General features: G+C 49.4%; 2 protein-coding genes and 1 long non-coding RNA gene across 10 annotated transcripts in view; 1 reads left to right on the top strand and 2 right to left on the bottom strand.

The window, feature by feature from the left end:
- LOC125750530 (actin filament-associated protein 1-like 1) overlaps positions 1–21,909 on the bottom strand; it is a 30,058-nt gene extending 8,149 nt beyond the window's left edge. Inside the window, exons 1-10 of one of the 2 annotated variants that reach the window (XM_049028465.1) lie at positions 21,744–21,909; positions 5,646–5,771; positions 5,367–5,450; positions 5,173–5,261; positions 4,124–4,235; positions 3,917–4,012; positions 3,595–3,806; positions 3,197–3,376; positions 2,841–2,933; positions 1,016–1,103 (exon numbers count right to left, since the gene is read on the bottom strand). In XM_049028465.1, coding sequence (XP_048884422.1) covers positions 1,016–1,103; positions 2,841–2,933; positions 3,197–3,376; positions 3,595–3,806; positions 3,917–4,012; positions 4,124–4,235; positions 5,173–5,261; positions 5,367–5,450; positions 5,646–5,771; positions 21,744–21,765 — 1,102 coding nt within the window. In that variant the 5' untranslated portion in view covers positions 21,766–21,909. Of the gene's footprint in view, positions 1–1,015; positions 1,104–2,840; positions 2,934–3,196; positions 3,377–3,594; positions 3,807–3,916; positions 4,013–4,123; positions 4,236–5,172; positions 5,262–5,366; positions 5,451–5,645; positions 5,772–9,809; positions 10,056–21,743 lie in introns of those variants that run through there. The other variant, XM_049028464.1, reaches the window with a different exon arrangement.
- Positions 1,770–2,187, top strand: LOC125750534 (uncharacterized). Its single transcript, XR_007400366.1, has 3 exons — positions 1,770–1,875; positions 2,005–2,047; positions 2,134–2,187. It is a non-coding gene; the product is annotated as an uncharacterized LOC125750534 (long non-coding RNA).
- Positions 21,910–22,058: 149 nt separating the features above from the next.
- The window catches only part of ablim3 (actin binding LIM protein family, member 3), a 73,137-nt gene continuing 67,196 nt past the window's right edge, over positions 22,059–27,999 (bottom strand). For 6 of the 7 annotated variants that reach the window (XR_007400400.1, XR_007400398.1, XR_007400399.1 and 3 more), the window contains 5 exons: positions 25,963–25,992; positions 25,352–25,410; positions 25,136–25,196; positions 23,875–24,348; positions 22,059–23,766 (listed from right to left, as the gene is read on the bottom strand). Coding sequence is in view for 1 of the 7 variants with exons in the window: in XM_049028895.1 (XP_048884852.1) it covers positions 23,653–23,766; positions 23,875–23,955; positions 24,341–24,348; positions 25,136–25,196; positions 25,352–25,410; positions 25,963–25,992 (353 nt within the window). In the remaining 6 variants the exon portion in view is untranslated. The remainder of the gene's footprint in view (positions 23,767–23,874; positions 24,349–25,135; positions 25,197–25,351; positions 25,411–25,962; positions 25,993–27,999) is intronic. The other variant, XM_049028895.1, reaches the window with a different exon arrangement.

The following is a 27,999-nucleotide window of genomic DNA, read 5'->3' as shown; positions in this document are numbered from 1 at the left end:
TTACACTGCTCGCTGTAATATTGCTACACTGCTCGCTGTAATATTGTTACACTGCTCGCTGTAATATTGTTACACTGCTCAAAGCTGGTTTCGTGTTTCGACATCACCATTGTTTTCATTTATTCAAAGTACACAGAGAGCAATGGGGGAAAGGCCCTTCAATACAGGGTCTGTTTCCTGAGGACAGTTTTATCTACAGCAAATAACTGAACTCACAATATTAAATCCTCGGCCATTTTTACAGCTGGACGTTGCGCACCACTGCCAGCTCGAGCCGCGATATCTAAACAGCGCTTCTTCCCAATTTCTCTACATTTTCGCTGCGGATACTGGAAGTCCATGAGGCGATGCTGGAAACAGTTTATTTCGCCACTTGTGAGGTGACGTGGTCGCCGGCGTTACTGTAAACATCCACTCGAGAGACGGAGCATCCCTCTCTTACTTCCCACATGAAAAAAAAAACAGCCACCCTTGGTCCAGCCGGCCATGGGCAGAGGAAAATCATTAATCAGCCGCTCTAGGGGTGGAACGGAGCAGGCCACAGGACCGGAGGTGGAGGGGAAACGGGGGCAGGGCGCGCGGCCCCCCCCACCCACATTAAAGACACGGGAAGAAGGGCTACAGCCACAAGCTTCCTGCCTGGCCTCTTCCTCTTATTGTCTCTGCATGACATCAGAACTTTTTTTTGTGGGTCACGGGCACTTCTGTGGCCACCTGGAAGGTCGCTGGGCCATACAGGAGATCCGGGTTTGCTGTGCCAGAGTTTGATCCAGCCACTGTTTATGCCATAAGAACTGGCAGGTGGCACTTTGGTTTGAGCTGTGATTGGAGACTCAAAGGGTGGTGGTTCTGGAACCAGAAGGCATGTTTCCACAGGGTGTTTATCCCATAACACTGTACAAATTAATAATGTGTAAAACCATAGGGTGCATGAGCAGATGACTGATTAATAGAGAGGAACATACACTTGAGATGGAAATTCGGGCACAGAGATTAACAGCTATGGGGGCCTCACCATGCTCACGGTTGTCCCTGTTGAGGGCGGATATGTCTCCCGTTGCCATGAAGTCTGAATCAGAAGTATGCTTCTCAGCTGCCAGTCTCTGCGGAAGCAAACGAGGCAGGATCAGCATAGCAAATGCAAGAACACAGAGCTAACTGCCGTAGGATTAGCATAGCAAATGCAGGTACACAGAGCTAACTGCTGTAGGATTAGCATAGCAAATGCAGGTACACAGAGCTAACTGCCGTAGGATTAGCATAGCAAATGCAGGTACACAGAGCTAACTGCTGTAGGATTAGCATAGCAAATGCAGGTACACAGAGCTAACTGCCGTAGGATCAGCATAGCAAATGCAAGAACACAGAGCAAACTGCCGTAGGATCAGTATAGCAAATGCAGGTACACAGAACTAACTGCCGTAGGATCAGCATAGCAAATGCAGGGACACAGAACTAACTGCCGTAGGATCAGCATAGCAAATGCAGGTACACAGAACTAACTGCCGTAGGATCAGCATAGCAAATGCAGGTACACAGAGCTAACTGCCGTAGGATCAGCATAGCAAATGCAAGAACACAGAGCTAACTGCCGTAGGATCAGTATAGCAAATGCACGTACACAGAACTAACTGCCGTAGGATCAGCATAGCAAATGCAGGGACACAGAACTAACTGCCGTAGGATCAGCATAGCAAATGCAGGTACACAGAACTAACTGCCGTAGGATCAGTATAGCAAATGCAGGTACACAGAACTAACTGCCGTAGGATCAGCATAGCAAATGCAGGTACACAGAACTAACTGCCGTAGGATCAGTATAGCAAATGCAGGTACACAGAACTAACTGCCGTAGGATCAGCATAGCAAATGCAGGTACACAGAACTAACTGCCGTAGGATCAGCATAGCAAATGCAGGTACACAGAGCTAACTGCCGTAGGATCAGCATAGCAAATGCAAGAACACAGAGCTAACTGCCGTAGGATCAGCATAGCAAATGCAGGTACACAGAGCTAACTGCCGTAGGATCAGCATAGCAAATGCAGGTACACAGAGCTAACTGCTGTAGGATTAGCATAGCAAATGCAGGTACACAGAGCTAACTGCCACAGGATCAGCACAGCAAATGCAGGTACACAGAGCTAACTGCCGTAGGATCAGCATAGCAAATGCAGGTACACAGAGCTAACTACCGTAGGATCAGCATAGCAAATGCAGGTACACAGAGATAACTGCCGTAGGATCAGCATAGCAAATGCAGGTACACAGAGCTAACTGCCGTAGGATCAGCATAGCAAGTGCAGGTACACAGAACTAACTGCCACAGGATCTGCTCAGCAAAAGCAGGTACACAGGAAGCAGGCAGGTAGGAAACATGTTTCTGCAACGGCGTCTCCTTCCACTACAAGTTGGCCCTCGCAGCCTTCAGCACCGGCCATAAATCTGCTCAGCATTCCTTTTCCTCCTCCTGAGCTCACGAGCCACACGATGGTGAAGCTATATTACATGCTGCTGTCTTTAACTGCAACCTCCTCAGCCAGGGTAGCTGCTAAGAATTCTACTGCTGTGCCTTTAACCTCAAATATCACTCTCGGGGGTGTGTCTGCACCACGTGCTGACGCAGGGAGACCAGCACGGGGGCCTTTCCGCTGGAGGTCAGACGGAATTACAGCCTGGTGGCTAGAGCCAGAGAGTGACTGTCTCCCGCCCGTGACTTTACGCTACTTGCTTATTTACTGAGCTGGAAGAGTGTCAATCGGGGAGCACGTGACCTGTGACAAATAGGGGGCAGTAAGAACCTGGGTAGTGAGGTGGACTGAAAACCATAGAAAAGGGCACCTTGTCCAGTTCTGTCTTGTAGACGTTAGAGGGTGAGCTGGAGGCGTCGGAGCTGGCGCTGCTGGGACCAGGGCTGCTGACCTCCCGGATGATCTGTGGACAAAGAGTCCCTTCATGATGTGGCCACATGACCAGCATGTGCAGAGAAGGTTGCCGGACTGGTTCTGCCGGAGACCATGGGTATGAGGCGCCAGCGACGTGCCCACAACCGGGCAGTGGAAGCTGGATCTGTAAGCATTCCTAGTGCAGCTTCTAATCGATATTATCATGAATGTATCACTTGGGCAAATCACTAAGCCTGAGCTGCCCAGCTTAACCCATGGGAAGAAGCGGTGAGTACGAGGACAGGAGAGTACCCTGAGCCAGCCCTCCGCCTGCTCCTTGCTCTGCACGGCCAACACTAGAGCCTCCCCGCCGGGCAGTGAGAAGCGCAGCTCGTGCTTCTTGCGACGCCCGTCCTTGGGCACGTAGACGACGCTGCACAAGCTGAGGGGCAGGTCCATGTACGGCGTGTGATCCTTGGAGCTCTTGTAGCACTGGAGCAGAGAGACACAGCAGGGGATTCCTTATTCATCGGACCGTTATTTATCGGACTGTAAGTCGTTAGGTCAGTTTAAAACTTTCATACTGTGCAGCTGGGTTCATAGGGCCTGGTGCGGGTCCCTGCAAAGCCTGTCTTGGGTTAGTTTGCCATGTGTCCTTCCCCTTGAGCCTGACCTGGACACCCCCAGCCTGTATGACCCTGTGGACTCACCAACAGCCTGTTCTCTCGGATGACAGTCAGTTGCTTGGCCCACTGGCCAAACCTCTTCTTCTTCAGGAGGAAGGCACAGATGCGGCAGTCCTTCACGGGACCCATGGAGTTTTCCTCCGACGGCCACTGGTGAGTTAGACGCTGGGCCTTTGCCTCCTCCTCCTCCTCATCGTAGGACTCGTAGGAGCTGCTCAGAGCGTCTGAGTCATTATCTGCAAACAAAAATGAAAGATTTAACTATCCATCCATCCATCCGTCCATATTCTAACTGCTCATTCAGAGAAGTGATGTATCATACTATCAGAGCCTTTTGTTTTCTTACAAGAATTCTTATGTTGACCATTAATGCAGGTAATGGGGTAGTTGCTGTCAGCATCTTCATAGTATCCATCAATGGAATTGGGGGGGCTTGAGCTGCCTAAGAAAGGTGTAGAAGGCAAATATGAAAGACATATACCTAAGGAAGAATCCAAGTGATGGGTGTGCATTGCTCGTCGGGGTACTTGGCTGTTCTCTGGAATGTACTCACCCCGTGTGGTGATGTACTGGGGGGCCTTGCCCGGACTGAGGGGCACTGCCTCCTCATAGTAATCTTCTGGAGGTGGAGTTGTGGGCAAGGGGGGTGGTGTGTCTACTGGGCTCTGAAAGAAAGTGGGGAAAGGTTGACTGGGCTGTCCCAAGCCGTGCAAAGCTACACCTAGGAGTTATACGCTGTCGGGCCGCCCCATAAATCTAACCTCGCACATTCAGGGGCCCCTAAACCTCCCACTGGCCAAGAGAGATGCGCCTCTCCAAACCGACCTAACCTCGCACATTCAGGGGCCCCTAAACCTCCCACCAGCCAAGAGAGATGCGCCTCTCCAAACGGACCTAACCTCGCACGTTCAGGGATCCCTAAACCTCTCACCTGCCAAGAGAGACACGTCACTCCAAACAGACTTAACCTCGCACATTCAGGGGCCCCTAAACCTCCCACCAGCCAAGAGAGACATTTCTCTCCAAATACATCTAACCCTGCATGTTCAGGGGCCCCTAAACATCTCACTGGCCAAGAGAGACGCGTCTCTCCAAATGCATCTGGAACAGCTGCAAGGGCTCCTGTTTTTGTACTTTATAAAAACAGGAAATGCATTTTCAGGACAGGAAATGTATTTTAAAACAGGAAATGCATCTGAGCTTATTTGTAAGAGGGTAAACACATTTTTGAAAACACTTTTTTTATGTGGCGTTCACAATAAAGGTTTAGCGACATGGACAACTAACGCACATCTAATGACAAGACTAGCAAAAACATACTCATTAAACGAACCGGATAACCAAAACAGCTGAACAAAAAGCCTGCTTGCAGGATTACTGCCCTATTTTTCCACAAAGCCTGTTCTGGGGCTTTGGTGCATGACGTTGAAGACAGCAGCCTTCTTTGATCCTTACAGTTGGGAGTGCTCTTCTCTGCGGCACTCAGTCCACTTTAAAGGGCTTTACCTCTTTCTCCCAAGCACACCGCTTATTTACTTCTTCCCTTGGCTATTTATGGTCGAGGCGGGTATTACAGTGGGGGCACACGGCTGCTCAGCTCACCGATTTAGGGGGGGGCGCCTCCCGTGTTCCCTCTTCCCTCTCGTCTTTTTGCTCGTCTGTTGCATCCTTGAGGTCTCGCAGGTCACAGTCTGCAAACACATGGAGCAAGAGCTTCTAGAAATCGCACTTGGACAATGGCCGGGGTTGACAGGGTCACCAGATGACACGTGAGGAGAGAAGACGGCCAAAATCACCAAACTCCTCGAACAGGGACTCCACAAAGCTGGTGCCATTTCTGCAGATGGAGGTGTTCATGTATGTGAAGTCAGTTCCATTCACTGTGAATCACGCAATGACAGAGAGAATCATTAATACAGTTTTCTTCCTGAAAAATGACTAATGAATGATGACCTTTTCCTGACTATTCTTCCCACAAACCCTAACCTTCTGTATCCAGTTTTGGCCAGATTGTGACTTTTCCCAGCATTGGTTCAGCCTGCAGTTCCTCCCCAGCCTGCGGATGGCGCTCTCACCTGAAGGGTGTAGCTGTTTCAGCAAGTTCCTGACGGCCATCTTCTTCTCCACTGTGGCAGAACTTAAGGTCTCATGGTCCAGCAGCTTCAGGAGGACATTCAGCTCCGTCACGAGGTGCTCCATGGCTGTGAAAACCATGTGGTCGGGGTCCATTATGGTGTCCCTACTGCAAAGTCCTAAACTGGCAACACCCAAACCCAACTTTACATTTCAAAGTCACCCTAAGCTTTACTGCAATGACAAATCGAATCAAGATGTGCAATGGCTATTTCCATCCAAACGCCTTTTTCAGCACGCAGAATGTTGCTTGCGTTTCAATGGCGACAACTAACCCATTCCATGTATATCTGAAACATGCATTCTAAATATATGTTAGGCCTGCATAAATCATTTCTGCAAGCAGTATCAGCACAGCAAATGCAGGAAGAAGTACTCAAAAGTGTGCATGATACCATTTGAGGGATGCAGGAATCTGAACGAGCGCTTACAGATCAAACACATTTCGTCAAGAACAAGTCTCTAAGGCTTAATCCTGGGAGCTTCTTTACCTGGATGCCCCCCGTCACAGACGATCGCCTCCAGAACGTCAGTCACTTGAACAAAGGTGACAGCGAAATGGACGCTAGCGCACATTAGCCTGGGCTAACAGCTCCCGTTTCCCCATGAACCCTTTGCTCGAGTTCACCGTTTTGGATTTCCACAGGATTTCCGACCCAGTGTGCAGGGGACCTGGACACCCCACCAGTCAGGAATCTGAGAACCGCACATCCCGTCTTCCTACATTTCCAAAGTTCATTGGGAAACCTGTTCCAGAGTATCACACCCTAACCCTCCAACACTCCTCACTGTCCCCTTATTCCGCTGCTCACCATGCAGTATATTTAATCGCAGCATCATGTCGCTCCTCCATGGTCGAAGTTTAAAGGGGTATTAGGTCCACTCCAGCACTGTTTGATGATCCAGGAGCAGATGTATGTATGCATGTATGTCGCGGCATGCTTTAGGTACATGCTATAAAGCTACTCCACCATGCACCCCTGTTATTTAACACAACTTCACAAAGACTGAAAGGACATCCCAGTGTTATTTTTGCAAATCCAAGATGAAGTTTCCAGTTTGATCAGATTAAGCATGGTCTGATCTAGCGTAGCATAATCGAGAAGCTTGATCATGCCGCACCAGCCGGACAGACATAAGATAACGAGCTCAGATTCTGCACTGTGCTATAGAGCATATCTGGGCAATATGCAACATTAAGCTACCAATTAGCCTCTGTCACCTCAAGGGACCTCTAGAAAAAGTTTGATCTCATGTGACCAGACTGGCACCGGTGTGGGAGTGTGGTGACCTCAGGGGTTTTCACCCGATGTCTCCTTCTGACATCTGGACATCTTGGCAGGGAGTGCAGCAAGACACGGCCAGAACATGCATTCTGAGGGACTCACCACTTAATGTAATAAACAGCCGTGATGGGGCACGACCCGAATCGATTTCATATGCCAGCCCCCAAACATAAGCTCTTTAAAAGTACACAGACAATAGGCAATCTGTTACTTCTTCAGGCTGTACGGAGGAGGAGGAAGCAACCAGGGAACAAATTTCAGTGATGACTCTGCTGGTAGGAGTCTGTAGTGCAGAAGAACAATCTGCATAATTCTCCCTGAGGTCGTAACCTAACTCTGTGTTTGTAAGTACATTTTTCTTCAGGCAAGGTTTGCAAAATCATGGAAGGACGTCATAAACCGTAACATAATCTCTATTTTATGGTGCAATAGGTATCCCGCCCCTACAAAGGAATCTGTTCAATTCAGTCTCAAGATACGAGTGATTTTGTAGGCAGATATGGATTCCCTGCCATTAAAGTTTCTGCACCGCATTCCATCGGGAGACTTGGATGAGCGGATTCTATAATTACTGGTTCTGCTGCATCCACTCCAGGATGATGGAGTTTGCCGAGCTGAGCCAGCGTATGGCGTGGTCTCCGCAATGCCGGGACTTCATTACTCAGCCTGCAAAGACTGGACAAACTGACTGATACTCCCTAGGTGAGCTTCCCAAACACATGTGTTTCCTGACTCTTGTGCCTCGAGGCGAGGCCTCCTTAGGCCGTCCACTGCCACTCCCACGTAAGTAAGAGAGGCAGTCAGCGGTATCCAGTATCAGTAGGGGTGTGATAAAGTCTTGGCTCCCCAAGTAACTGAGCGTGAGGAGCCAAACACACATACACTGTTTGCATTGTTGACAGTCGCTTCTTCGCTCCATTCTTGCATCCACCAGCACCCCCTGTTTGTTTATAGAGGAAGGAGGGTGAGGGGCTGTTAAACATGCTTGTTAAATAGCTCTTCCTGTATGTGTAGAATCTGATGTCTCTGCGTCAGTAGGCTTAACTGAGACACCCCAGATGAGGTTGACCACTGAACAGAGGCCTTCACCACTGAACAGCCTTCACCCTGGTGTGAGGTCACCTTTACGCAATGTGAGCCGAGAGTGTAGCTAAACGTGTTAGCCACACATTGCCCACTGTTTGCCCCCTCCCCCGCCCCCCCCCTCTGGAGGTCCTGGGATTTTTTGGCTTGAAGGAGGGGCTTTTCATCAAGAGCTCTGCACCATAAGCACCCGAATCAGCCGTGTAGACAGGCTGCACAGAAACACGGTTGTACATCTGGACTGGTCAGAATGCCACAAACAAAGAGGCGACTGGACGCTACGCACCCACCAGCCGGGTCGGGTCTTATACCTCGGTTCTGCTACAGTTTGTGACTGTAGATACACAATAACTATATCAGCCTTCACTAAAATGCAGTCATGCAGCTTCTCAGGTGACACATTACTAAATGGTGATCGCGACCAGTCTAAGCTTGCTGGCGTCTCTTCGGCCAAAATCAGCCTCTTCCTCCCTCTTGCGAATGAATTTCTGCAGTGTCCTCTTCACCCCTATTGGAAAACGGTCTGGCTCTCGTCATGCAAACGACCTCGTTCTGGTTAAAGTTCAATCGCGTGCTCCGAGGTTTAACCGATTCCCACGGTGACCAGGACCCTCCATGTCATTGATAAAAGGCTTTAGAGCCCCTTTCATCTGGGGTGGCACCTGTGACAGAACATTCCTACAGCCACGGCAAACGAGGGGGGGGGGGGGGTTAGCACAAAGCACAGCAAAGCCCCCCCAGAGTATCTCACATGTGGGGACCTCTGATAGCATCACATCCAAACAGCCCAGCAGCACAGGGACATTACAGACCCCCTACAAACCCAGCCCAGTAACTTCACTTATCTCTCTTTCCAGTCACTCCACTGCTCATTTACATTAGCTGACCCTTGCTGTTCCTGTAGTAAAAACAGTGTATTTCAGCTTTATCACCCAGAGTTTTGTTTCACTGTAAAGTTCCTTCAGGCAAATCAAAGGGATTTAGGTTAACCAGGTTAATTGGGTTAACCGGGTTAAACGTAATATTCACGCCAGCCCAGTCTCAACTAGCTGCAATTCACCCCTGACTGCTGGTCCCTTTAGTTCGCAGAGCTGTGTGAGCAGATGTTCTTTGGTTAGGAGAAGGACAATCTACTCTGTGCCTGAGCTGTATCTTCAGAATGTGTCTGAAGCTCCCAAATACAGCACACAACCCCCCACCCCAGTCGAACAGCAAGACAAACGAGTTCTCTTGTGTTGTGTTGTCAGCCAAATGCTTCAACTTCTTCAACCTTCAGATTTTAAGACCATAAAATGGTAGTTGAGCCCTCAGTAATTATATAAACTACAGCACTTCACACATTGGTGTGAAGCTGATTTTCCAATGAGCAGGAAGATAAATGGCACCCTGAAACAGACCAGAGCTGCTCTCACATTCTACAGAGCCGCCCGGAGCCAGTGCCCCGTTTGGCTGTAAAGTCCCGCTACGTTAAACAGGAATGCACACAAAATCTGTAATCTTCTTGGCAAGAGCAAGGGGAGGGTCCCCAGTGACTGGCTGAATTTCAAAAGTCATGTCAAGAAGTGAAATAATAAAACAAGTGGGATCCTGAAAAGAGACGCATGCAGCAAGACACCAAAAGAAGGCAAAGAGCTAATTCCACAAGTATCATTCGAGAGGCCGGCCTGCTCTCCCCCATTGGGCCCATAAAAACATGAGCCTCCATGCAAACTCAGGATAATGTAAGATGAAACCTACCAGCAGCAGCTGAAGAGGCAGCAATGCCCACCATTTTTACTGTAAGAAAACTGCTGATGGAGCGTGGAAGTTGTCCACCGGTCAGCTGGAATTCTGAGATGACACCCCTCCCTGGGACGCCCCCTTAGATTAAAGCCTGATTCACCTCTCTGGTTCCCTCCTTTCATACCACTGCGGTAATGTGAGAGCTGTGCAAGGTTTCTCTCTCTCTCTCTCCCTCCCTCTCTTTCTCTCTCCCTCTCTCCTGCCCTCCCTTCACTCTTTATCTGGTGTATTTTGTCTCTTGAGGTGAGGGCCCACCCAGCCCTCTGTGTCATCAGCTTCCAGCTATAATCCGCAGGATCCCGGAGCACCTGGAAGTGGCTCTGTGTCAACCTGACCATCCAGCACCCCCCCTGAGCTCCACCCAGTCCCATCTGGACCCCCCCTCCCCATACCTTTTCCACACCTCCCCCAGAAGCCTCATCAGAGCACACGACCATAAAAAAAAAGAAGACCGCCAGGTCTCCGATGAGGTCATAACCCGCAAAGACATTTTAAATAAAGAAGCGATGAGCTAAGGGTTTCACGGGCAAACGTTTACAGTCTGGATGGCTTTAAATCACAGAGGTGTGGCTGGGAGCGTGTGTGGAAAGGCAGCAGACAGCGGGACCCCGACAGGCAGCGGAGCATCACTCTGCAGGAGCTGCTCGAAAGTCAGTTTACTTTTCAGTTGAAACGCTTCAATTAAACAGACACACAGACGACGCTGAACGGATCTGTGATTTTAGGATAAACGCTTGACAATTAAAGACGGCCTTAAAGATACAGAATGTGTATCATTACCAGGGTGAATCATGCGGTTACAGGCTGCAGGAGACACACTGACTCACCATTGTTGTCCAGTAAGCCCTCTAATGAAACATAACTGCTACCAGACACTGGAAAACAGCCTTAAAAAGGGACACTTATGACTAATTTCACCTCCACATTACCTGCTGCTTATGTCCGAAGCGACCTGCATTTTCGCTGGGTATTTTTACTTGAGGAGTTCATGTTAAAATCCTGACAGTAACCCCCCCCCCGCCCCCCCCCCCCCCCCTAATTCTAATGACAAGCTACTAATGACAGGATCTTTGACTTCCTGGATTAATTAGTTCCAGCTACTAACATGATCTACAGCTGAATTCCTTGTACAGCAAAGACGCGACGTGAAGTTTCTCCCTGAGGGTTAGCGAGGTCCCCGTCCTTGGAGGTCCCCACTTTCAGCCCCTAATTCTCCTGTCATCATGTCAGCCTGCGTAGGTTTACCACGCCGACCTGGAGAATCCACACTCTCTCCAAGAGGCCCGCGACCATGGCAACCGCAAACCACAAGACCCGACATGCCAAACGCCAATGCTCCTGCTCACCGAGGCACTGATGAAACACACACCTCCCGTTTGTTTCGCCCTGATTCTTTATGTGTACAGTGCAGAGATAAAGCCATATCTCCAAAGGAAGAAAGACTCTCTTTGCTTCATTCTTTCTGTGAGCCGTCATTACTTTCTGGGGCATGTCAGGGGCTGCCCTGAGAAAAGGCCCGAGCCGGTGGCTCACTTTGCTGGCTGTATCCCACAATGCCCCACAGCTCAGAGCCCGACAGCCATGTTTGCGCTGTCAGGGCAGGGCGAGTCGGCACACTACACAGCTGGAATGCTTCAGCACCCAGACACCTACGTTTTGGAACACTGGCAAACAAGAGGTCAGGAAACAAGCAGCTGCAGTAAATAAAACGAGATGTTTAGCCTAAATGTCTTCAGCAAGTATCCTGGTATGAATTTCTAAAAGTCAGCTTTTTAAATAGTCATAATTAAGTAATATAAGTCATAATTACTAATTTAATTAAAGCCTTAAAAAGAGCATTTCATACAGTTCATTTCAAAGCATAACAAAGTAATAAAAACAAAGTATAATATTATGAAGATTTGGCTTCCTGGTGCCAACCTGATAACTGTCCGCTGTTCGTCCAGAGTTGGGGAAAAAACCTTTGTCCTTGACAGAAGGAAACATGGCCAAAGGAAGAACTGTAATCAGAGGCCAGAGCCCGCAAGGGAATGAGCGCATCCCTCAGAGGAAGGAAGCAGGAAGAGAGCAGCGGGAAGCGGAGACGCGGGGCAGCCGAATCCACGGGCAGCGTGCGACACGAGCACAGGGCGTTTCTACACCGTGGAGTTTGAGGATGGCGGCTTTGGCTGGGCCTGCTGTGTGAACTTTCTAGAAGCGGTCAGGGAAGACTGTGCCCAGGTTCCCACACCTGCGTTTCCTGACCGCTACTGTCCTCAAGCGACAGCCTGCTCTGCACCCCCGCCCCAGCCGATATGTCATGGCATGCGCCCATGCTGAATTCAGCTGACGTCAGTCACAGGAACAGGCATGGCCTCACCCCTAATGCTCACGCCTGCTCGCTGTTTCCAGGATGGAATGCCATGACCTTTGGCCCTTGACCTCTGGGAGAGCTGTGAGTTCACACAGAGTGACTGGAGTGGTTTCAACAAACAGTATCTCTGACCATTTGTCACACACACACACACATTTCCAAACCGCTTATCCTCCTGGGTCGTGCTGAGTCCGGAGCCTATCCCAGAAGCTATGGGCACGAGGCAGGGAACAACCCAGGATGGGGGGCCAGCCCATCGCAGGGCACACTCACACACCATTCACTCACACATGCACACCTACGGGCAATTTAGTAACTCCAATTAGCCTCAGCATGATTTTGGAGTGTGGGGGGAAACCGGAGTACCCGGAGGAAACCCCACGACGACATGGGGAGAACATGCAAACTCCACACACATGTGACCCAAGCGGAGACTCGAACCCGGGCTCTCTCTCTCTCTCTCTCTCTCTTTCTCTCTCTCTCTCGCTCTCTCTCTCTCTCTATATATATATATATATATATATATATATATATATATGATTTTTTTTTTTTCCGTTTTAATACTCAGACACAAATGAAGAAATAATTCCTTTTAGAAATGAACCTCAGCATGGCTCTAAGACATCACTCGGGGCAGCAGATGCTAAGACCCAGGGACCCCGATCTCCATCTTCGGAGCTTCTCAGCGAGCTGCCTGCCCTGCCCTGAGGTTTGGTCACCCTCACTTTATCGGCACGGAGGTGTCAGACACGTGGCTCGCACCAAAGCCCGGTGTAGACGGCTGTCGGCCGTGTGACATTTCAGTGACTCACCAGGGACGAAGGCAGACATCTCTGCCGAATCTCAAGCTGGCTGCAGCCATCCTGCCTCCCTCCACACTTACTGGATGGCGTCAGCCATCTGATCTGGGACCACATGCAGGCTGTCAGCTGCCGGTGGCCGAGTCACCCGTGGAATCCGCACATAAGCGGCCCGCGAGTCATCCTCTGGAGACTCGCTGTTCGCGGGCTGATGGACACTCCCCAGGAGGCCTGGCATTTCTGTGCGACACCCTTAGGCTGGATCAGACCGTGTAAGGTACCGGAGGGACAGCCGTCAAGATGGAATCTCGGTGCCCATTGGGAGACCAGGCTCTTAGTCTGGCAGGAAAGCGGTGTTTGGATTGGGCTCCTGCGTGGCAGTGAAAGTGGCTGTGTGTGTGCAGCGTGTGTGCAGTGTGTGTGCAGTGTGTGCAGGGATGTAGCTAAATTCTGCACCCCCTGATAAAATGTCACCTTGGGTCCACGCTAGGGTTGCTGCTTTCTAAAGAAATACAGGAAACCACCTCCAGAAGATACAGTATACAGACAAACATACTGGGACAGCTGGCCATCACACCCACAGGAACTGTTATGGCATCCCAGTCTACAGCCATAGACATCAATGTGGAGCTGCCCTGCTTTACACAGGATTTATGAGTGTGTCTGTGGGAATTTCTGCCATTTTTTTTGGACGTGAAAGTCTGGCTCACAATCTCCGTTCTACTTCATCCCAAAGGTGCTCCAACGGGTTGAGGTCAGGGCTCTGTGTAGGCCAGTCAAGTTCTTCCACACAAAACTCACCCAATCATGGACCTTGCTTTGTGTGCTAGAGCAGTCATGCTGGAACAGGAAAGGGCCTTCCCCAATCTGTTCCCACAAAGCTGGAAGCATAGAATTGTGCAAAATGATTGGGTATACATATCATGTGTATGTGTATGAGTATGTGTGTGCGTGTGTGTTTATGTCTATATACTGTGTGTGTGTATCTATTTGTGTGTGTACCTGTAGCCATCACGGTAGGCACTGTTGCTGTCATCCTCTCTCAGTGCCCCCTTCCACCTCAAATCAGAGGCAAGCAGAAAGCTGTATAAAACCACAATGCAGCAACAGACCGAAGGGAAGACAGTTCAGGACAGGCAGAGAGAAAACACGCAGCATGAGAAATACCTTCTCTGTGTGTCACAGCAACTGTCAGACAAGAGCTACTCAGATACCCCAGAGCTGCATCAAAACAGCCCTTTTTTGTTAAACAAAAGCAGCATTGTTCACACAAGGGCTGCAATTAGAAAATAGCACTCCTCTCTGCCCATGGGAAACCCGAGGAAAGCAGCAAGCAACATAATCTCCCTAAAGTCACCGATAAATGTACTGATCTATGCGGAGTGTGCTGGACCACATGCATTGTGGGTAAAGGAGCAGGTCCTGCAGTGCTTTCCCTCCATCACCTTGGTTGTCTTCTTCCTAGTCCCCTCTTCCGTGTCGTCCCACATGGATCAGCAAGACAGGCCTGTCTCAGCCATCAGCTCCTCCACTGGCCATTGGTCCCTCCCCCACCCACAGCCTCTCCCCTGACCACTGGCCCCTCCCCCAGCCATCGGCCCCGCCCCCGCCAACATCCTCTCCGCTGCCCATCTGCTCCGCCCCCTGACCACTGGCCCCTCCCCCAGCCATCGCCCCCGCTAACATCCTCTCCCCTGGTCATCTGCTCCACCCCCTGACCATTGGCCTCTGCCCGAGTCATCGGCCCCGCCCCCGCTAACATCCTCCCCCCTGCCCATCTGCTCCGCCCCCTGACCACTGGCCCCTCCCCCAGCCATCGCCCCCGCTAACATCCTCCCCCCTGGCCATCTGCTCCGCCCCCTGACCACTGGCCCCTCCCCCAGCCATCGCCCCCGCTAACATCCTCCCCCCTGGCCATCTGCTCCGCCCCCTGACCACTGGCCCCTCCCCCAGCCATCGCCCCCGCTAACATCCTCCCCCCTGCCCATCTGCTCCGCCCCCTGACCACTGGCCCCTCCCCCAGCCATCGCCCCCGCTAACATCCTCCCCCCTGGCCATCTGCTCCGCCCCCTGACCATTGGCCTCTGCCCGAGTCATCGGCCCCGCCCCCGCTAACATCCTCCCCCCTGCCCATCTGCTCCGCCCCCTGACCACTGGCCCCTCCCCCAGCCATCGCCCCCGCTAACATCCTCCCCCCTGGCCATCTGCTCCGCCCCCTGACCATTGGCCTCTGCCCGAATCATTGGCCCCGCCCCTGCTAACATCCTCCCCCCTGGCCATCTGCTCCGCCCCCTGACCATTGGCCTCTGCCCGAATCATTGGCCCCGCCCCTGCTAACATCCTCCCCCCTGGCCATCTGCTCCGCCCCCTGACCATTGGCCCCTACCCGAGTCATCGGCCCCGCCCCCACCCACATGCTCTTCCCTCGGCCATCGGCTCCACCCCCCCCTCCTCCCCGCTTGACACTTCTCCTAATGTGGATGCCCTGCTCTCGGTGCTGTTCACTCTCTGGCCTTTTCCCACTTGAAAATGTAATTAAACGAACAGAGGCCATTTTCATATGTGTTCCCTAGCCCAAGGGGTAAATTCATTGCCACAGCAAGGGACAGTGACAGTTTCTGTCTGGAGCTAGAGGTCGAGGCTCAAATATCTAACAGGGGACTGTCTGAGAATGCAGTCCAGCAAGGCCCTGCTCCTCTAGGATCTCCACGTTAGCCCCCTACACAGGCACTGGCCCCCCAGATAGGGGGGCTGCATCACATGGTGGCCACATCAGGAAAGGAGAGGGCAGCTGAGAGCCCATTCTTAAACATGTCCCCTCAAATCTTGGACTGGTACTTTTGTGAACAAGAGTACTTAAGTCACTTTACGTAGTTATGTGAGCCTGAGTCCTATTTTCAGGTTGAGTACCTTTGTCAGCTAGAGTACTTATGTCAGCTGAAGTACTTTTGTTTGCTTGAATACTGATGTTAGCTTGAATACTTCTGTCAGCATGAGTACTTATGTCAACCTAAGTACTTGTGTCAGCCTGATGACTTTTATGTATTTCTGATAGCACTGAAAAGCCATTTCTGCATTCAGAGACTCACAGAAACCATGGAGACCCACCCCCCATTTGATCTTGTGAAATGCCCCGCATTTTGGCAGGACCCAGTTATTTTCACAGCGTTGTGCCGGTCAGCGGCACGGAGACCTCGCTACTGCACCCTGAATGTAAACAAGAAGTTAAGCTGCTTAGGAAGCTGAACAATAAGGACGGAGGACACACACACTTATCAGGACAGCTCCATGACACGGGGGCGTCCGGTGCTCACTGGCCCCAGCTGGCATCTGTCCCCCAACTCGCCCCCCCCCCACCCCCGCCAAGGGCCCTGGATGAGCTGACTAGTGTTTCTGTGAAGGATTGCCGGGTTCTCATGAAAATCAAGACTTCAATTATAATCAAAGACAAACTGCAATGTGGTCAAAGACGGCTCCCGATTTCCAAGAGGCTGCAGAGGAACCTTCTGGAAGCACTGAGAGACCGTTCTGCCCCGAAGCGTGGCACAGCTCACAGTCCTACATTTATACAGCTGGACATATTTACTGAAGAAAGTGAACAAGGCATCATGGGAATGACAGACCTGCCCTTCTGGGAGATCTAACCCTTTTGGTCGTAAATCCAGCCCATAAACCAGCAGGCTACCTGCTTATCTTACATTGACACACACAAGCCCCGGACTTACCAGCAAAACTCATGGTTAAAACTTCACCAATAAACCCTTTGGTCGTCGGCCTGTCTTTGTTTTGCCTGAAACATTGTTACCAATCGCAGGTTGACAAGCGTTTTCTGGGGCTGCACTGCTGCAGCTTAACTGATCCAGGTTCTGTAATGAGTCAGGCGGAGGGGAGCAGAGCTGCTCATTACCAGGGGTCACATATGAGGGGGTTACGGCCCCCACACTGCCCCTCACCTGTTTACATATTAACTGGCTTTGAAGGGAGTCGTTACGGCAGGAGCAGGCAGCTTTGAAGTGCTCCCCCCTGACGGAAAGCTTCAGGCTGTGTTTGGGGGTTCACTTTGTACGCTTCGCACGCCACCTGACACCGCGACGTGCCCCCTGTCCGCATGAGCGCGTGGGAGAAATAATGCAGATAGGGGCAGCCCGAGGAATGCGGGGGCGGTGGGGGCGCGGGACAGCCGGGTCCTTCATATGTTGAGGCGACCCTCTGACTTCTGGCGGGTGGGGGGACAACGACACACTAGCAACAGCGAGACGGTACTGGTGCACAGCGACACCCTGGAGGAGGGGGCAAAGAAATGGGTATACCTGGCATTACACCTCTGCATCATGCCCATGGTTAAGATGGGCCTGACTCACCCCTGCCCCCCCCCCACCACCACCAACCAAACCCAGACAAAGCTGCATTTCAGCCCTCCCCCTGTCATTCATATCACCGATCTCCAAAACCCCCATGATTTCACTGGGCAGCTATGTCAAAGAATATCCTGGGCTCACCCCCCCGCCCCCCCCCAAGGGAGTGTGAAGACTGGCCGCTTTGTCCCCCTGGCCTCGGATATTTACAGGCATGTGCGTGTGCTGCCCCGCAGGGGAGTGAACGGGAGATTCCCAGCCCTGGGGTCTGGTCCTGACCCCTTAGACAAGCCCTCATCAGGGGAGACCTTATCAGACGGGCAAGGAAGATGCGCGTTAGTCTGCAAACGCAACAGATGAAGAATGCTCATTCGGCAGTTCAAAGCATGGCGAGGGAATCGCATCCGGGCAACCGGGGAGAGCTGTGTGTCACTGCAGATCCAGAGTGACGTGCAGCTTCGGAGAGGACAGGGGCGGGAGCCAGTGAAAGAGTGATTATCCTGGATATCAGGACCACGCTAAACGCCGGTTAGAATATGCCTGTAGAAATACAGAAATAGCACAAGCTAATCTTTGTGTCTTTGTAGAATGAGCTTCTGTGAGTTTTAATGCAGTTTGGCTTCATGAAAACACTGTGCCCGGCCACTCTCGAACCCAGCCAAAAGAAGGTGTCTCTCTGTTTTAGTATAAATCGTCAATATTGCTGGGAGGTCAGGTCACTATGGAAACAGCAGTTAGGTAACTAATTCCACGTACACTGAGTATATGGTCATTTTCACTTTTTCACTCCCCGTCAGCAGAGGCAGCAGTATGTGTAAGTGCAGGCATGAACAGGGCTGTAAAACATGCCCAGCAGCCTTTAACATCTCAGTGCACTCAACTGGGGCGACAGACATGAGCCGTCTCCCATGACCCAGCTTAAGCAAACATTTCTGGGTCCAGACGCAGGCCCTGTTGTCCCGGCGAGCTGCTCTGCTCCGGTATGCAATGCTCAGGTTCCTACATGTCAGTGTCAGAACGTGTCAGCAAAACATAGTGTCCCTTTTGCCGACCGGAAAAACCAAAGTGGTTTTCCTGCTAGTTACCGGGGACGAATGCTGACCATGGGCGTGAAATCTGCAACACGTTCGATTCTTTTATTAATTTCAGGCTTGGCTTTTCCATGCCGAGAGAGACAAAAAGATGCCTGTTCTTTCTTATTAAGTTCTTCCATATGCTTACAGCCAGACGTCCCGAAGGGGACCCAGAAATGGTGCGACTGCTCTGCGTGGAACGGACAGTCGCACCGGTCAGTTATAGGATCTTGGTCTCTGTGCACAAACCTGCATGGGCCTGAGCAAAGGGTCTTAATTCTACAAATACTGACCGCAACTGTTTGCGTTCTGTCTGCTTAAAGGAAGCAAAGCATAATAAGTAATTGTTTCCACGGTTTCAATCCCCCCCCGACCGCGGCTGCCCACTGATAGATTGTCTGGTGGAAGGAAACGCTGGAACAAAACCAGATTGTCGCAGGACGAGCGACGTGCTTCCCTGCTTTTTCCAGAAAGGGCACAGATCTGGCCTGATGGTGACTAGAAGCCACATTCCGGGGATAATGCGATGGGCAGATCACGCTGACCTGCAATGCGAAGGAATCTGCCAACTCGCAATTAAGCCGATGTCACGGCTGTCTGGTGGTGAAGTCACATGAACCCCCCGCCGCCCCCCCCCCCCAAAAGGATGAGCCAGGTGAGCTTCCGTCCAGCGTGGCGATTAGTCCGAAATAACAGCCGCCTCGGCTATTTTAATTAGACCGGATTCCAAAGAAACAATAGACAGACACCAAAAATAACAGGGGCACTCGGGTGCGTGTGTGCAGACACGTATGAAGACAGAGAGCCAGGTGGCGGTGAGGCCTATCAGGGGATCCACAGATAACAGGCAGGATCTGCATGGACTCCTACAGCCACTGGCTGTTTTTTCCTGGTATTTGAGCAAAGCAAGCGGAATCTGTCAGGAAGTATTTCCGGGACTGGAGAGATGGGGAGGTTTTCACATGCACCGTAAACTGGGAACGAGTCCTGGCCTTCACCTGCGGCCAGAAAAGAGTACAGGGGGCAGGGGACACCAGGAGGGCAGGGGGGTTAACAATGATAGAATGAAGAAGGAGATGAAGGAGGGAGAGCATCTGGATTGCGGTGAGATGGCGAAGCTTGGCCTCTCTTCCTCAGCCTCCAGGGCGCAGGCCTAGGAGAGCCGCCCATCGGCAGAGGGCCAATATCGCCTCCACCTCCACCAGACTCATCTCCACGGAGCTCCCCGTGTCCGAGGACAGACAAGCCCACCAAGTGCCCAGATGCAGGCTGGGAAGGCAGCCATCGAGCTGCCCACCCCTGGCGGCCTTGAACTTTTCCTCTGGCACTCAGAGATTTTCTGAGGATACAAGCGTGGAAATCGGGGAGATTCAGACATCATCTCTTAAGAAGCAGCAGTCATTGTGTGAATCCACACGCGTGTGGGACCACCCTCACAGCGGTCAGTCTTAAGAAAGCGGGACCACCCTCACAGCGGTCAGTCTTAAGAAAGCGGGACCACCCCCACAGCGGTCAGTCTTAAGAAAGCCGTCAGGGCAGACTTGCCCGATTACTATCAGACCCCTGAGCCGTCCCATTTCAAAGGGGACCGCAGTTAAGCACAACTGAACCACATGAATCTGATCTGATCAATGAGGACACACAGATCAGAAATAGGAGACAGAATGAGATTCATTCCAAGAACTCCTTATTCATGACTTAGGTCAGAAGTGCAAAGAATTCAACTTGAAAATGTCTGAACTTTATGTCCAGTCTGAATAGTAGATGGTGGGAGGTGATATCTGTGAAATCGAACTCCTTGCAGAAGGATTATCAAACAACGGGACACTTTACCGAACACTATTTTTCCTATCTCCATTCCGATCCACACTATTATGAAACTACTCCGATTATTTTCACTCGCAGGTCAGCGCAATTCGGCTTCAACAATCGGTCGAGGCCGCGCACGCAGTCGGGAGCGCGCATTTCCTCATATCTGGACCCACAGGGTGCCGCAGCACGACTGTTTTCAGCTTGTTATTTTGGAGACTTGTCGGAGCCCTCTCATTGTCTCTGGGAGGCTGCGTGAGGAAACGGCGATGCACACAAAGGGGCCACCAGCGGTCTGCGCTGCCGGAGTTAAAATAAAACAGTCACCACGTCCCTATTGCCAACCAGAGCTCCACGCCAAGGCATGAACTACCCAAAGAGCGGGACTTCCAAGAGATCTTAAACCTACAAAGCTCCTGGACGGGGGGTCCCGTCAGAACTCAGCTCCTTATAAAGTCAGACTTTATATTATAAACACCAGCGAGAAGAAGGATCGTAACCATGCTGTCAAGTCCAAGAGCAACTGGAAACAAACCGGCGATAAACTGGCACACACACGCGTGGCAGGCTCATTCCCAGATGTATTATTTGCCGGTCACAATTAATGAACCCGAAAGTCGGAAAAAGCCATGACTAAAATGAAAGGGCCTTTTATTTTAATACGCATTTCAGTGGGGCGACTGTAAATACACATGAAAAGCAGCTGCGAGCAGATGGGAGTTACGCCGATTTACCGGGGGAGGGTGGGGGGCGGGGGGTCCCTTCAAAATAGCGCAAGAGGCCAAATCTGGCCCAGTGCATGTGGGAGTACATAGCCCGTGTCCCAATCAACACAACGCAATACATAATGTCTTCATGTGAGAAATAATTGTGAGTATGAAAGATAAATGTTCATGAAAGATGTTAACTTACATAACTAGGCGACTAAGTAAGGAAAAATAAACACTGCGAGCACTGAACTATTTTCGTAAGAAAAAGAAACGCTGTGAGTTTGAAATTGGGCAATACAACAGGATTTTCTTTGCAGTCGGGGTGTTTCAGCAGCCGCCAACTCCGTTGCATCATTTTACCACATTGTGTCCGCAAAGCTGCTGCTGTGACAGAAAGACACCTTGTCTCTTGCAAACGACACGACAAAATGCAACCAGAATGCGTGATCTTATGCCTTAAAGTACCATCGGCAAGTGGTTTCGTCGTTTGTAATTGAAGTGATCGGAGCCGTGAGCTGAAGTTACAGGTGTGAAAACCAACCCGTATAACAACATACGGCGCCATGAAACACACCTGAGACTGCATGATATATAGGCAGAAACCAGTTTCTGCTCGCATATCTGTAATAACATACGTTAGTATTAAGTGGTTTTTATTTACTGTCGTTTAAAAATGTTGCTAGTCCTTTGCAGTCTTCGGTAGATTGTGAATGACGCGTTTAAATGAACGCAGAGCCAACTAGGATTTTCTTGGATTTTTCTAAGGTATTAAATTTGTAGGATACTCACAGTTGGTGCAATCGGCATCCATGTCAGCAGCACTCGAGACTGTTCCCTAAATGCAAAAATGTCTGAGAGCTGGCAGGAAATGCATGACACTGCCCAGAGCCATGTGCTCCGCAATGACAGGCGCTCTCGGTTCGCAATCATTTCGGACTGAGGCGCTGCGCTGCGCGGCGCTTCCTCAGCCTGCGCTGGGTCCTAATGCCACGGGGCGGCCGCTGCCTAGGGCTCGGACAACCGGCACCTACGGAGCAAAGGGTCATTTTAATTAGCATGTATTTGCATTTATGTTTAATAAAGAAAAGGTAATAAATGCAAGGCTTTGAGGAGTCAGTCCGTTTATTTATTTTTTTAAAAGGCCATACTCAAATTATTCACATGGAAACTGCATTTATTTAAATATAAGGTATACATATTTTGTTGGTACAGTACTGACAGATAGTAGAATTAGGTTACAGTTAGAAAAGAAAAGTACAATTGAAAAATAAGTTTTTAAAATTCATTTATTTAAAAGTTTTGAAATAACTAATTTATTTAGTAAAGAGGTTTTCTACTCCTGAAATTACATTTTAAGCACTGTAACGATCCATAACATTCAGTCATGTACGACAAACAACGACTGCGCCATGCACCCCCGGCGCCTGGAAAATGACAAGCTGTGTGTGTGTCATGAAAATCTGTGGACTATCCTTCGGGTTCAAACACCAGTCTATCTAAACAGCAGCGTTCTTTACTGCAAGACTAGGCTATTATATTATAGCGAAAGCCTCCCCAAAAGCCTAGAGAGATTTCTCTTGTTGAAGTGTTTCACTAAGACCACCCATAAAATCGCAATTTCCTGCTTCCTTACTAATTAATAATTTGCAAGTGACGATTGATGGAGCAAGCAAACTTAGAACTTAAGCTATCGGTGGCTTGCACGAATTAATAACCAATGGGTGACATTTCACATGTATGAATTATACACCCTTCTGTTTAACTAACAGTCTAAGGGCCACAACAAAAAAGTACACTTTAGTTAATTTATTGGGTAATGTGTGTATAATGCCAAAACATAAAACATAAATATGGTTATCACCGAAAAGAAAAGCAAGGAAAAAACGCACCTCACCCGCTCCAAAGATGAACAGAAATATATGTCTTGGTAAGCAGCACTTATAGGAACCACTAAATTTCTGTTCTTTTGGTTGCCATACTTTTATAGTTTCTATGCATCTTAGCTGGAAATACATTCGGCAGACCTATAGCCTCGAGTCAACCTTGTTTCCTGAAAACACAATAATAACACGACTTTCCAGGACTTTAAAATACACACTTTCTTTGCATTACATTTTCCTGTCCCCCAATTTGGTTCTAATTAGGGCATATCCAAGCTACACATCACAACTTACAATATCAGAATATGGCTACCCCAAAAAACTTCAAATCCACGTGTTATTTTTCTATGCTATATTATATATTTTGACGCCTTTCTGTAAAAAAATAGATCTGCAGTCGCTGTGAGCAAGAAGGCTTCTACGTTAAAAAGAAAGGAAAAAGTTTAACTGCATCTGTCACCGCTGTATGAATGCGCAGTTAGTATCGAGCTGTGGTTATGCTTCGCTTCTTCGACATGCCTCTGCACTTGCCGTCCTGCTATGTCGTTGGTGCGCACCTACAGTTTCTAAGGCAAAGGCCGGGGTCTCAGAATGACTAATAGTGCGGGTTTGGGCCGTGGCCGTCCGTAGGAGAAACAGTCGAAAAAAACAAAGAAACTCAAAGCTCTTGCGATGTGGAGGTTCAGCAGCGCCCCCGGGGACGGCATGTGTCTGAATCCTGTCCGTGGCTCAAACGGACTCCCTGCCACGGCCGCCCTGCTTTCTGGGCTCTTGCGTACGCCGCACCCGCTTCAGGTCCCGGGCTGGACCCCCTCCCATTAAAACAGCCTGGCTTGCTTCTTCAGCTCATTCCGCTTCCACAGTGCCAATCGGTCAAAGTCTGTCATTGTCATCCCGAACACTTGGTAGAACTCCTCAGGTGACAGGTGACGCTAATAGACAGACCAAGACAAAATGCTGAATAAAACATATACTCCAAAGTATGCTTGAACAGATCGTATATATATTGCTTACAGAAAGAGGTCTTTACTGAAGCTCACCTCTAACCTGGCTCTGTCCACATCCTTCGGCAGCCTATTCCGCCCCCTTGTGGTCACTATCAGCGTTTCATATGGATAAATCTAACAGAAGATGTGAAAGCTGAATGTCAGACTGTGTACGGGACCGTGCCCTGACATAACTATGCTAAGTGAGATGAAATTTCAAAATGATAGAAATGCACAGTGACTCTTCGGCCAGATACTGACGCGTGTCTAGGAAAATGTGCGTGGGATCTAGACCAAAGACAATCTAGCTCCATCTACAGGTAATTCTGAGGAAGCTGATTTCATTTGCTCCTCACTCCAAGGTCTGGCACGCGTTGTGATTAAACCCTAACTCCAGGCCCCCGCGTGGGGTCTCTCGTCAGTGAGGAGCCTCCGCTTCCCTTCCTCCTCAGTGTGTAGATGTCTCTTGGCCCCTCGATCCCTGAGACTCTCAGTCTGTCTCCACCATGAAGACTCTTACCTTGTACTCTATGGGACAAATCAAGCAAAAGCATCATCACAACATGCTTCCAAAAACCGAATTACAACCAACTCATGTCCTAGACTTACTACAGTGTCAAACCCCGTTGCTCAGTTGTAATCAGTATTTATACACAATAAAGTGCAAAAGTCTTAGGCACTCAAAGGAACTTTTTCAAGTTATCTCATCTGGGTAGGAAGCATATAAAAGCTCAGAAAAAAATCACAATTTAACCCTGTAACATATGCTAAGTGTAACATTAGAAAAATGAACAGAATTTTCTTCTGTGCTCCAAAAAGTTCCTGACATCTTCTTGGGTGGCTAGATGATCACCGCTATGGTTCCCAAACCTCTCCTCAGGGGCACCTCTGCCATCCCATGTATTCACTGAATTTCTCCACCATCTCAATTAATTAATTGACTCAATTTGTTAAACAACTCAGAGAGGGACTGATTGGCCAAACAAGATGTGCTGCTGGTAATACAAAGAGCAGATGGGTGTATTGGGTGGCTGTTGCAATTACTGGGGTGACTTATGAAGTTCTGAAATGGTTAAGCCAACACACTTTGACAAACGGGACGTAATACCATAGTTCTACACCAACATGAAGATAATTTAGACAGCATTTCCTTTGGCTGTCTAAGACTTGTGCAGTATGCAAAGTATGTAAATTCATTTGATACAGTCTGCCGGAATTAGGCTGCCATTTTGTCACAGTCTTCCAGGTCATAGTCTCACTCTCTCGCTCAGAATTGAGTTTTATGTGGCTGCCTCACTGTAATCCCACAACGTACCTCTAATGCCCCAGTTCACTGCATTTCCACTGTCGTACTGGAAGTAATCAGCAGCCTGTGACTGAAAAACAGCGAAAAATCAGACACAGGGCATTCCTGCAAATGCAGCTGAACTTCACCGCACATCAGCCTTCAAAAGCTCCGTAATGAAGATCATAAATAAATAAGCTATTAGGCGTATGGAGACCGGCAGCATTCGTCCGCGTGGAATCTCACCCTGTGCAATCCGTTCCTGCCGTAGCCTGGCAAGGAGGCAGACTTGGAGATGAAGGAGTCTGAAAAAGAGCCGACAACGGCGTATATGGAGTTAAGGCTGTGAACAGCAGAGGGCGCTGTCGGCAAGCGGGAGATATTCTATTTGGCTGTAATGTCACCCCGCATAGTGTGCAAACCCACAAACATTACTGGCAGTCTCTAATTTGTGGCGTTGCCCTCCTACCCCCACTGAAATGAGACACTTTGACTGGTAGATCAAATATTCTCTCATTTCTTCGTAATGTGTTTTAAACCCCAGCGTTCACCCCAAGAGGCATATGGTTTTATTTTGGGATTATCTGCTCCAAACAGAAGCAATTACGCAAAACGATCCAGACTCTGAGCTCAGTGCTCTTTTGTGTGCGTGTGCCACGGTCAGGAGTGTGAATGGCAGTGAAGACAATAGCATCAATTTAAATATGCCAGCCTCAACACACTGAGGAAAATGAGAGCAGAGTGAGAGACAAACAAGCATGGCGTCTGTCCTCTCGAGCCATAAGGCATCGCTCAGTGGGGCACCCGATTCCCACGTCTCCATCTCCATGGGGACTGGCACACCGAGAGTTACTCACCACTGTCTGCGCTGAAGTGTGATCTAGGAGCTGGAAGGCAAGAGAGAGGCGTCACTGTCAGATCCGCAGTTTAAAGCTGGGGAGTAACCAACAAGTAGCCGTTTTCAGTGTTTCTGACTAGCTATTATTTACAGATCTGTCTGGCTCCCGACTCTATCTACTTCCTGGGTAGAAACCAATGTAAAACACAACAGCAGTCTCTATACAAACAAAGCTATTACAGTTATATAGATGCGAGCCCCATAAAATCAGCAGTTTTCACTGGAACTGAACTGTCATCTCATCTATGAGTATTTTAGAGTAGAGAGATACTTTGCTCTTCCCTGTGGGCAAATGGGAATGTTTTCAAAGTGCTTAGATGCCGAAAGGGGAAATCCTAGCCATCCCACTGGATGGTGGAGGCCAAGCCACAGCCACCACTGCTGGGAATCTGATGGAGTGGAAAATGTGCCCCACAGCTGGGATGGTATGGGAGGACAGTGTGCAGTGTGCGTGAGGGCCAGAAAGGCCAGTTTCCACTGGCATACGGGAACCAGGCCGTACCTGAGCCATACTGTGAAGAGAGACTAGTTACGCGATGATTGCAACCAGTTTGGTTTGGTCACACATTTGGCTCAGATAATTAAAAATGGAAAAGTAGCACTTTGCGGTTTGGCTCGGTTTGCAGTGCCAGTGGGGCTGCCATTATGCTCAGAGGAGTGATGAGTAAGACCACCGCTGGGCCTGGGCGATATATCGATAAAATACCGCATCATCACCATGAACATTCACATCGTTATCAATTTGAACGTAGTAAGTATGGCAATATAGCCTAAACACTTGTCTTCTTAACTAATTAGCAATTATAATGTACTATTTTTACACAAATTCCATGCAGGCATGAGCCTGTTTTTGTTTATCATACCCATGACATGTTCCATAACTATTATAACTAATTACCTTCATCATAATCAGAAAAACCACCTGTCACATTTTACTGCTTTCTATATATGAATTTTAGAATATTGTGATAACTAATGATATTGTGAAAATCTCTGAAAATATTGTGGTATCATTTTTTGGGCATATTGCCTAACCCTAACCCTAACCCTACTCCTAATCCTACTCCTAACCCTAACCCTACTCCTAACCCTAACCGTACTCCTAACCCTACTCCTAATCCTACTCCTAACCCTAATCCCTGTACTGAACACTGAGGCAGTCAGAGAATAAAAAACTAACAACAAAATGTACTGTCAGCATATTGTAGAGTTATTAAATTCGTCACTTTTATTCATCTTCTGACCCAGTTGAAGGGATAAACGGCTCTTGATTGAAAAAAAAGGGTGAAGCCAAAGCCCCTCTTTGTGGGAAAAGTCAAAAGCCGCCAATCTGGTCTTAGATCATTGGCTGAGTGAACTCTCATTTTCCCATGGAAAACTTCTTTCATTTCTCCATTTTTTTCATATAAGATCCTCTAACTGCCATCAGTTAGTTATCTCTCACTACTCAGAATATACACAAACACTCAAAGGGGAGATTTGTCCCTTTCCTATTTTTGCCATGGGTGAAACATTGGCAAATCATTCACAGGGTAATAATGTAAAAAGGAAAAGGACTGTCTGTTGAACCTTCACATAGGGGCCAGCCCTGACTCCCCCCCCCCCCCCACCACACCTTCCCAACTCCCTCTGTGACCAGGAGGTGGCAATCTGATCCCATTGACTCCATAAGTCAACATGGACTGACTTAATCCTGGCTGGAAAGTAGGTGTCAATACCACAGCAGAATTATCAGGCATTATCATCTTCACAGCCATCACCTGACAAAACTGGCAGCAGTGCATTGTGGGATATTCCCCATGCACACTAGGTGTAGCCACCCATGAGAGCTCCGGCGTGGCTCTGTCCTGATTTATCTCCATGACAGCGGCTCTGCCACCGGGGACGACAGTGGGCAGGACACACTCTCCCTGGAGCAGTAGGAAGGCTCTAATTATGCATCTATTCCCATCTATTCTTCAAGTAAGGATCTACATCCTGCATGAGCTTTAAGGCG

The sequence above is a fragment of the Brienomyrus brachyistius genome, chromosome 10, assembly GCF_023856365.1.
Source record: "Brienomyrus brachyistius isolate T26 chromosome 10, BBRACH_0.4, whole genome shotgun sequence".
NCBI classification, from domain to species: domain Eukaryota; kingdom Metazoa; phylum Chordata; class Actinopteri; order Osteoglossiformes; family Mormyridae; genus Brienomyrus; species Brienomyrus brachyistius.
This window is presented reverse-complemented; position numbering and strand designations above follow the sequence as displayed.